Raw genomic sequence first — 10923 nt, 5'->3', positions numbered from 1 at the left:
ATTTCACGATAGCTGGGTTTTGAGATATTTCTTAAACACGATTTGGCCGGAAATTAGAAACATCCGATAAAGTTGACTAATTTTCATTGTCTTCATTCTGTTGCAAACTCAGTTTCCTATAGCTTGACCACATTCACGCCACCCCTAACGACAATTTTAACTTCGTTTCACAGAGCAATATTAATTTGGTTTAACGCCCTTTCTTAACCATGTAAAATTATAAGCAAAATGAAGAAAAACTTTCAAATTTTTGCTAACCCCTTGAAATGATTCTTCACAGATACAAAATCAGATTTCAGATACAACAATAAGATCATTTCCGTTATTACATACCTCTCTCCGTGCAATTGTATTACTCCATTTCTTAAAGCAACTTATTCACTATTGCTCAGTATTTATCAACTTTTGCTCACTAAAACAGGGGACATTAATTGAAAATGATCTTGCTGGTTCTTGGTAAATCGTCGCTTCAAATTCTTATTTAAAGCAAATTATTGCAAACAAGTCTGGAAATACTATCGAAACATTTACACCTCTAACTATTGAAAGTGCTAAGCGGTCGAAAGCGAAGCCAAATATACATACACTCAAAAACTACAATAGAATCCACTAAGATACATGGACATCTTCAAGGCGATTTTCATTTTTTTACACTCTAGATCAACTCCAAGCTTTCACTAGGGCGTCATCGTGGCATTTCTGTCTAAATGGCAAAATCGTATCTTAGTGATATAGCTGTGAAGGTTGGATGAATGGAGCTAGAGCACGAATGGACTAGTCAAACTTCTTAGCCATCAGTTGCCAGTGCTCTAAAATATACAAAAACCCAGTTGACTTTTTTTCAGAAAGGTTTTTCGCCTCGGATGGAAGTGCCCTCATGGATAACTTTACACCAATTCAAGGAACGAGTATATTTAAATACATTCACGGAAATGGTTATCGCCACCTCTTCAGACTATGTAAGCCATTATCAGAGCAAAACAAACCAACTTGTTTCTATTGCCTCTAGAAACAGAACGTTTTGATCACGACGGTATATGGGATTGTCTTTTTCTAATGGTTATGGCGATTATATTTATTACGTTATCTTTGACATTGCCAGTTGTAACATTGAAAATATAACTTGTGGTCCAGCGACAAACATTTCAAGCAACAAAAACCATGACGTAAATGTACGTACTGGAACAATGATTTATTTGCTTATATTAGTATTGAGAATGACCTTAACCTCTTTCTAGCCGTAACTGAAGAGAGAGTACTCTTCAAGAGATGCCAGGTGTGAAGTGAGCATGATACGAGGTGGCTACCATCATTATTGGTCCTACTGGAATGTTGGAGTGAAGAGTGATGATCGGATGTTGGGGTTGTGGTCGTCGTGTACTTCTGGTAGAAGGCAGTGAATTGGCACTTGAGCAAAAGATACCTCATGTAGAGCTCCTCGCGTACCGCTGCCGTGAATGTTCGTGTTAGACACCAAACTAAAGCATGTTAGAGGTTGGAAAGATTTACAGCTTCCAAGAAGGTAGTTCAGAAGCAAACAACCAAGTTACGAAAGCGGTTTGCATAAAATACCCTACCATGCTGAAATGAAACAAATTGATTCCCAAAAAGTTCTGCCTGCATACATCCTCCAATAAGCAATATCGTGGAAAAACTATAAACTATAACTAAAATAATAGGCAAATATCACCGAAGATCATCAATTGGTAGAATATAGCTCGTCAAGAAGGCAGAAAAACAAGAACGAAAACTCTCGGAGAATGCCATAAGAACGCGAACAAATCGATATATTGATTAGTTTGCTCAGAAACTATAAAATTGTCTTCACTCCGATAATCATTCAAACTCTTCCTTAAAAAATTTTAAGGGAATCTGAATGGATTCGAGACAGAAAATGTCACGGCATTTTACAACAGCGTGGTTCTACTATTGTTCTTTCTATAGCAAACAGCCAAATAAATGAGAACTGACATCAATTGGATGAATTATGACATAAACCATTGATCCAACTCATGTCAAGAATCTGACGTACCCGTGAAAGAAGCAAAGAGGAGATTGTAGAAGAGCACCAGATAGAGATTGTTGAGCCACTTGAGTCTGCCGAAGCTTCCGATCAAGTCCAGGTTACTGAGTCCTAGAGTGCGCATCACCAGAGGCAGTGCACTTCCCACAATCAGAATGAATACACAGTTGATTATCAGAATGTGTAGGGCTGTGTCCTTGTACACTACAAAACACCATTTATGTATTGGGTGCCAAAAAGTGAGGTAAATTAAGGCAAATTAAAAACATTTATTACAGCTACATGATTATTACAGTGTACATTGATTTATCCAGTTGCAACTTTCAGCGGTTCCATATTTTGATTTAAGCCATATGAATCTCCGAAACAAAACTACACCAACGGCCAATTTTGAAACACTAAATTCTATTCGCTAGCTGTCTTAAATTTTGAATTTAAGAGGAGATGCAAACCTCAATCGATGACCCAATGGCAAATTAAACAACTCCAATTAAAGATACCAATTTCAGTCAGGAAAATGTCAAGAAATGTTTACTTTCCATTTTTTAACTTTCCTCAAATAAACAAACCTCGCAAATTGCCGGAAAATATCCGCCGTTGATTCCCATACCCTCATTGGGATTGAAAAACAGAAAAGTGAAATGATTTTTGCACAAAGACGATTTTAACGTGCGAACTCTTTTATTTCATTTCGTAGTTAGACATACTCCAGTTCCTTAATGAGAGGATACAGGGAGTAATATCAGCACCAACAAGCATTAGATATGATAACTTAGACTTATAAGAACAAAAGTTTAGGTATCAGGCATCTAAAATAGGGCTTTACGGGTTTATCGCGTTTCTATTTTTTATTTCGGTTTTTTATGACTGCGTTCATCTTATAATGCTTTGCTGAGCAACAACTGTTTAAAAGCACTTTGAGAAAAATAATCGGAGAATAAAACTAAAAACTAGACTAAAAAGTCAAGAAGATCTCATGTAAAATGTCGAAAAAGCGGCAAAATGAAGTACAAAACATTACAAGGGAAGTCCTGAATTAAAATTCAAAGAATTGAATTAACTAATGGCCTGACCATTAAGATTTTTACAGCAACATCAAACTCTGACGGTCAACAAAGACCAAGACCCTTGATAAGCCATAAACAAAAAAAATTGAAAACAATTAAAACAATTTTTCTCCGTATTTTTTTAAGAATCTAAAATAGCAACATTTTATGAAAATTTTGACTCTATGTATCGTAAGAAATTGGCAAAAACCAAAAATATCATTCAAAGTCAGTGGCGTCCACGCAGGCGAATCTCATCACTGTATGTCAAAATCCTTAACCACAGCATATAAAATACCTATTATTAGTTCTAATGCATGGTAAAGGAACAATAAAACTAAAAATTAAGATTCATTAATTCATTAACATTTCGAAAACGAACCATAACTCTCTTACTTCTCATTACCGATTGACAAAACCTGTCATCAATGAGAATAAACGACAAGATGACCAAAAAAACAACTAATTTCCGCAAAAATTCGCTACTTTTTGAAAACAAGTAGTGTAAAAGTCATAGAAAGCAATGAGACGTATTGACACTTTTATTTCAATTAACTAAATCTCCACTGATGACACCTGTCAACATTGAGATAAAACAAATACGACAGCAATAAATTAAACAAACTAATAACACTCAAAATGCGCAAAAAAATTGAAATTTTTAGAAATTTCTATATCAAGGAACTGAAACGAACAGAATTTTACCTTTGGGAATCCTTACCAACAAATGAGATCTGCCATTGATGAGACTAACAGATAGGGCAACAAACTGAACAAGAAACACGCACGGAACTTAAAACTTAGATAATATATCTTTGAGATAATTAGTATGAAAGTCATAGAAAGCAATAAATTTGAACTGAAACCATTAAAACGATTAATTAATCAATATTAGCAACCTATAGGACTCACAAAAACCAAAAAAATATCAAAAATTTTTAAGAGCAAATATTGTCAAAGACATGAATAACCACAAGCAATGAACTCGCACGATTACCTGAGTTCATTCATGCCTCATTTGCAAATATTGAGGTCTGTCATCGATGATACTGACATGATGTTACAACACAATAAAAAAGGGAAAATTAATATAATCAAGAATAATATATGATAAGAAATATTGTCGAAGTAAAAAAATGAGCTGGCCATCGATGAATAAAAGTTATTGAAAATAGGCTCAATTAGAACACAAACGTATCATATTAATATCGCTCAAGAGATGAAATACTCAAAGAGAACTCAAATGGCAGCACGTAAAGAAAAATTTGAAAAAGGTCAAAAGATCTTAAAAACACAACGCACTAAGACATAAAAAACACTTTGGATTGAAATAAAAATAGAAGTGCAATAAAAGCTGGTTGACAAAATAAAGGCAGCTATTAAAAACTCAATCTCAATTGAAAAAATCTGAAAATTTGCAAACATTTTTAGCAAGATCTTTTTGCTAATAAAAGGTAAAATTCGGCACGCGGTCGGGATTTGAATTTACTGACAGAACCTTTCTGTAAAAAAATAAAGAAAGACAAACTTTAACGAACATCATTCTATGAAGATTCGGAGGGGACAGATAACGGGACAAATTGTCCTCAACACTCTGCCCTTCAGAACTTCAATTATGATACTACAGTAAGCATAAATGAACGCATACGTTAAGGAATTACATTAAGAAGTAAATTTTTTCCAATTTCCAGTTAAATTAAGAAAATTTGTGCGAGAAAATTTGATCATGGTACTCAGAGTTTTTTTCCTTCGAAAGAAGCCAGTCTTGCACGTAGCATGCACGTAAATGGTATTAAAAAATTAGCCCTTACAGAGCAGACACGTGTTTTACTATCTCTCTGTTGTTAAGTATGTACGAGTCTTTCAATTTGTGAAACTTCATCAGCTGGTTATCTTTTAGAATATTGATGTTAAGATCTCCGCAGACAACAAAAGGAGTTTCCACTGATCGATGCTTTTCCAAGAACTGATCTGGCAGCTCTACAAAAAGTTTTTTGTTATTACGAGGTTTGTTAAAGATAGTTAGGACTTTGAACCTTTTTCCTGCTTTAGAAATTTCAGCAAACAGAGCTTCCTCAACAGAGGTTTCAGTTTCGTTGATTATGCTCAATTCATTTCTCACTTGAATCATCCCACCGCCGCCCCCTTGAAGGTCTACATTTCATTAGATACTGAGAGTATCCGTAAAATAAGAAACACTTTGGATCATCATTTTCAGATGACCAAGTTTCACTTTAACATAGAACAGACGGAAAACTAAGACCTAGTATTACTGCTTACAATTTGTCTAGGTTCTTTAATAAGGACCTCACATTTAAATGCCCCATAACAACATTAAAAAATTCGGGAGCTCCAAAAACTACAATTTGTATCATTCGCATTAGTGATCACGTCGAACATTTCTCAATTGGTTTATTAGCTTCTTTTATTGCTTGAACTAATGCAGAAACTAGCGATTGAACAAAATCATTCGCTAGGGACGCTCCATCCTCTGGTTGAAGAGCTGAAGACAATTGAAATTGTTTTCGCTTAGCACTGTGAGGCAACAAGGTTGATGGTTTTCTTGTCAGCGTTGGCGACTGTTTCGGCATTTCGATGTGATATGTCAACTGCTTCGTTGGAACACAGTCTTGCTAAGGATTTTTGAGAGCAAAATAATCCTTCAACTCCACAGTTTTCTTTACTTGTATAGCATCTGCATTAGGATGATTCTGGTTATACACAAACACATCTTGTCGTCTCGTATAAGCAAGTAGTCCGATTTGTTTTGCATCACTCCTAATCTCCCGGTCTCTCGGGTCTAAGCACTCCTCAATTTGAACCTTCCGTCCCATTGAAATAGATATCCCCTTCTAACATGTTCTTCGTCTCCAAACTAAATCCCTGTCTTGATGAATGAATTCGACGATGATCGGAGCATTCAGATTTTGATTAAGTGGATGACATGTTGCAATGCTTGGTGGATTTAGATTAATCTGTAACACGTCTTTGAGAAGGCATAGTGTACTTGTTAGAGATTCAATTTCATCATGTTGTTTTATAATCACCTCAATCATCATTTTCAGTAGATGTTTGGTCGAGGCAGTATCATTGCCTTCTATGGCTTCCACTTCCTCTACAATAGAGTCAACTTCAAAGCAGTCTAGGTCAGAGTCTGAGTTTCGACTATTATCCAAGTCCATACTCAGTCCCGGATAGTTTTTTTTTTAAAAATCAAAGAGCAGTTAGCCCAATTAATAAGTTAGTCCAACTTCAAGCCTCCCCGCCAACAAAGGATCTAGAAGTCTATCGGAAAAACCAAAGTACTCACTTAAGCTTTCTGTGCCGCTCTTTCTGTCGCTTCTTATGAGTGGCTTCCCTAATGAGCCTTTTAGCAAAGAATTTCCGTGGACCAAAAAGCTCTAGTTTCTCTATTTTTCCCCAGGACAAATAAAATTCTTGCTTCAGCAACAAAGCAAGGATGCAGTTCTGAAAATTCGTTGATCAGATTGTGATTTTTCCAGTTACGATGCGAAATAAGCTGTTTAAAGCCGCCAATGACAACAATTCCAGTCGATCGAAGGTCTTCCAGACAGAGCGGAGCACCAATTCGTTTTATATAAACAATAGCAGCAATGCGATCTTTATATTGCAAAAGAATGTCAATTAGCTCAGGAACATGACCGGCTTTTGTTTGCTTAAATGGGGTAATTGTGTTATTAATTACGTCGTTCCAAATCACCAAATTACTTTTCTCACACAGAGCACCACCAACGTTTAGAAGATTTTGAAGTAATTTTGATCTCTCCGGAGTTCTCACGTTGAAACTTAGACCACCCTAGTGGTAATGACTTCCCAACAAAGGTTTCTTTTCGTGGTATGACAGTCCGTTCAATGTATTTTTAGCGAACTGGCTCCAATAACAAATACCATTACATACAGTGCCGGCCTCTAAAACCCACTACTGAATAAGAGGTAATCTAATGTAATCCGGACTTTCAATCAGATGGCTGAAAAAGAACAAAATAGCCTCCCGAGTGCAGTGGAGACTATTTAATAAGTTTATCACAACAATTAGGCTAACATAGTTAAGAGAAACTCGAAATCCAAGTTTTGATTTACGATTATCGTTGTATGTGCAATTGGATTACAATACACACGGTAAGTTTCTAATGGAAGCCAAGCTCTTCTTTTGCTTATCCCGCTATTGATTCTTACCCAGAAATAAATGGAGTGAATCAAGCTGTTGTTGAGATATTTTGTGAAAAAATGCGTATTTTCTAAATTCAAAAGCTTTTAGTACAACTAGAGTTGGGATTTTGAAATTTTCATTCAGCGCAAAAAACATTTGTAAATTTATTGCTCCATCGTAAAAAAGGCCAAAATCATGCCGAAGAACTAGTGTCAAGTGAACAAACTGATTAGCACAGGATTCACGATGAAAGGAAGACCAAAAATCCGTCAACGCGAATACACGTCTCACTGTTTTTGATAACCTAGGGTAAACGGTTAAGTGTATATCACGCTATAACCAGGAGGCACCTCGTTTTCAACAAGGGGTATGAGCTGGAAGCAAAAGAAAGAATCAACTTTATCTCTTTAGGAAGCCATTTGACAAGTAATTGACAGGATTTAGTTATAGGTCTATAAAAAAGAAATACAGGCAAAACTTTAACAAAACATAGACCTTAATTGAGCGTGAATGATACCTCTCTTTCGAAAAACGAGAAAATTCCACAATGAGAGCAAAACAGCCTTGCTATTGCTACGCATTATTAATAACACAACATATACCGACTAACGTCGGAAATTGGTCTCGAAGCGCAATTTATTTCAGGGGCTGTAGCCTAAAACTTCTTTATGGGTGCGAAAACATCAGCCATCTTAAGGTTTTGAACTCAAACCTCCTGAGATCGATTCCGTCAACTCGACGGAGGTATTAACCACTCGGCTATCAAAAAGTACTCCAAATCTTACCGCAATACATTTTCGCAAAAGAAATCTTATCAATAACACATGATTCGCTTTGCATAAATATCAATTTTAATTACGGAAAAGCCGGAAAATTTCACTTCTTTGACGCTTAGCAAGCCCAAATATAAACAACCCTAACTTGTGTATTATAATTTTGTATCAGCCAATCTTTGGTCCTTACCTCGGGCAAATTTGAACAAAGTGACCTAACGAACCATATTTGGTGACATTTACTATTTAAAAAGGCTGAATATTCAAATTTAACCAAAATTTTAGCAGACAACTGAGATCAAACAGTTCAGAAACCCTCCTTTATCTTTAGTAGTTAAAGCAATAACACCATTGTTAACAAATAGAACATTTTTTTAAGCAAAAATCATGAAAATTGCAGCAAAAACTACAAAAAACTTGAACCTCAAAAAACTAATATTTCAACAAAATATTTTTCATTTTGTATTCTACGCTTGATGTGACAGTTTTGCTGATGATACTATCAAAACTCTTTCCGATGAGTATATCGAGTGTCCAAACAAAAAACAGTTAAACAACCGACTAACGTCGGGCGAATTGCTCTCAAACGACCGGCGAGCGGTTGGCTTCGTCAGTAGCTAGCCAAGGGGGGGGGGGGGGTGCACCGGGGGCAACACTGGGTCGGGGGGGGGGGCAACAGCGCGGGGTCTCAACCTCTAAGAACCGCACTTCACACCATAAGTATAAGTCTCCAAAACAGTTTGAGCTGTGAAACAGAGCTGAAAGGCTCTAAGAGCACTTAATGCCCGCTGGGCGCTACCTGTTTATCCCGTTTTTGAGGACGAAAAGTCAAAAGCGTCAGACGAAAAATCGGTCAAGCGAAAAATCGCATAAAAAAGACCGACAGGACTAATATAATTGCTACAAAGTTCGTTTGAGAGCAATTAATCATAGTTCCTCCAACAACTAAGGTGGGGTCGGAAAAAAAGGGACAGGACAAAAAGAAAAAAATTACCGCGCTTAGTATAAATTCGTCTGGAAATATTGTACCTATCAGGGAGACATTTGAAACAACTCAGCACAACGTAGTAGGTAGAGTGTCAAAACGAAGATGAAATAAGGTTGCATAAAGATCGGACAGCTTCAAATTACACCAAACCAGGGGATGCAGATCAACAACAGCGACGCTATTTCATCAGGGAGATTGCATTACCCCACTGAAAAAAATTCTGAACAAAAACTCATTGCCACATGAGAAGAGGATATGAGATAAATATAGCACTGCTTGGGTCTGCCATTTTATCAGGCGCTGTCTCAAAGCTTAGAAACGAACTTCATGGGAACAAGACTTTAAGGGCAATACAGAATTTTCAAATTATAATAGAAATTTGTAAAGGCTTTTGACATAGTTGACACAAGGTTTTACCATACCATTTTGATTTAAATTATTGGGCAACTTTATAGCCCTGTCTTTCAATCAGAATCGTACCAGTTCATAATGATTAGAGTAGAATATATAATCTGCTGATTGCATAAGTTTGCGCTTTGAGCTGAAATCAAACAATTCATCGCGACACTCTGCACTATGTCTCTTATTTACCGATTTCAGCACCAATTTCAGTAAATTGGCGATACATAACATCTGAGAAACTAAAACCTCTTCTAAAAATGGTCGTTCTTGCGAATTGAAAATGTGCCGCTTCAGGTCATTAATTCTCGTCGAGCAGAGATATAAAGCGGCATAAACGTAGCCCAGATTAGCCAGGAGCAAAAAATCGAATAGACCTCTTGTACTGTTTGTCAATTAGGTGAAATTGGCCCGTTTAATTACGAAATTGAAAGTTGTATCATTCCACATAAGGCTACCGTGCAAAGGAAAACGTAACCTAACCGTACTACTAATAACATTGCTGTTCTCAATTGAGAACTATTGAGCAATCCAAGCATCTAATAAGTGCAAATGTTAACCTGGAAGCAGTGCTTTCAAGAAGGGCAAATTGTAGAAACCGATGAGAGATGCGAGCATGAAGTAAAAAGTGAGAGAGATCTCAATGACAACTGCCAGCCATCCAAACAGACCAAGTGCACTCTTGTGTAACATACTGGCTACGCCTCCACTGTTACTTGCAGTTGATCCTGGCACTGAACTGTGTGATGAACTACTGGCGGCGTAACTCAAACTGAAAGAGGCAGACATAGCGCTTGTTTGAAAAACATGAATTAATTTAGCTACCCGATTGAGAGACTAAATATCCCGGCCAAGCTTGAAGATCCAATCATGCTTATATTTACAAACGAATTGAAGAACGGCTTTTAGGGATCACTACGTTGACTTTTTAATGAATTGGTTAATTAATGGAGTGGAAGTATATAATAATTTTCCAGACTATACCTTCAGAAAACGAATACTAAAATTCTCTTCAATAATCACCTGTTAACAGCATTGTTGATTGCATTTTCCCTCTCATTGTCTACAAACGGCAGAGAAGTCTGACCAAACAACAGCGCCACAGTATTGATGCCAACTAAGAAAACACAGAGGCATGTCACTGTCAAGAGTAGAAGCAACATCAGCGGGTATCCCAGATTGCGTCTCCAAAAGGCAATTGAGAGCTTCTTGTTCAGAGAGTCAACCTCTAAGGTCACTTCGGCAAGATCGGACTGAAGTTGAGCTACTGAAAAAAATTGTCTGAAATATAGAACATGGCGACCGGAAAATATCCAACTTGAACGCTTAAACTAGTCCTACCCGCACCCCAGTATATTGAACCAGTAGGGATGAAACCAGCATATTAAAAAACTGCAAATTTCCGCTCATCTTACCTTTAATTGAAAATAACAAGACGGCTAGTGCGACACTAAGCGTACACAGAATTTTCCAGCATATGTCAGAAGTTTCTCAAGATCTTTTTTTAATCTGAGAGGCAAATC

The 10923-nt window shown here is 36.8% G+C and overlaps 1 protein-coding gene across 1 annotated transcript in view; it reads right to left on the bottom strand.

Annotated features, from left to right (window-relative positions):
• Window positions 1–578: 578 nt before the first annotated feature.
• Window positions 579–10923, bottom strand: part of LOC142341285 (protein LMBR1L-like) — a 43558-nt gene continuing 33213 nt past the window's right edge. The window contains exons 7-11 of the mRNA XM_075392203.1: window positions 10424–10667; window positions 9961–10172; window positions 2033–2227; window positions 1229–1478; window positions 579–809 (exon numbers count right to left, since the gene is read on the bottom strand). Of these exons, the coding sequence (XP_075248318.1) occupies window positions 788–809; window positions 1229–1478; window positions 2033–2227; window positions 9961–10172; window positions 10424–10667 (923 nt within the window). The 3' untranslated portion in view covers window positions 579–787. The remainder of the gene's footprint in view (window positions 810–1228; window positions 1479–2032; window positions 2228–9960; window positions 10173–10423; window positions 10668–10923) is intronic.

The sequence above is a fragment of the Convolutriloba macropyga genome, chromosome 6 (genome assembly GCF_964194025.1).
Source record: "Convolutriloba macropyga chromosome 6, txConMacr16.3, whole genome shotgun sequence".
In the NCBI taxonomy this organism is placed as follows: Eukaryota; Metazoa; Xenacoelomorpha; order Acoela; family Convolutidae; genus Convolutriloba; species Convolutriloba macropyga.
The sequence above is the reverse complement of the archived record's forward strand: the minus strand, read 5'-3'. Positions and strand labels throughout refer to the sequence as shown.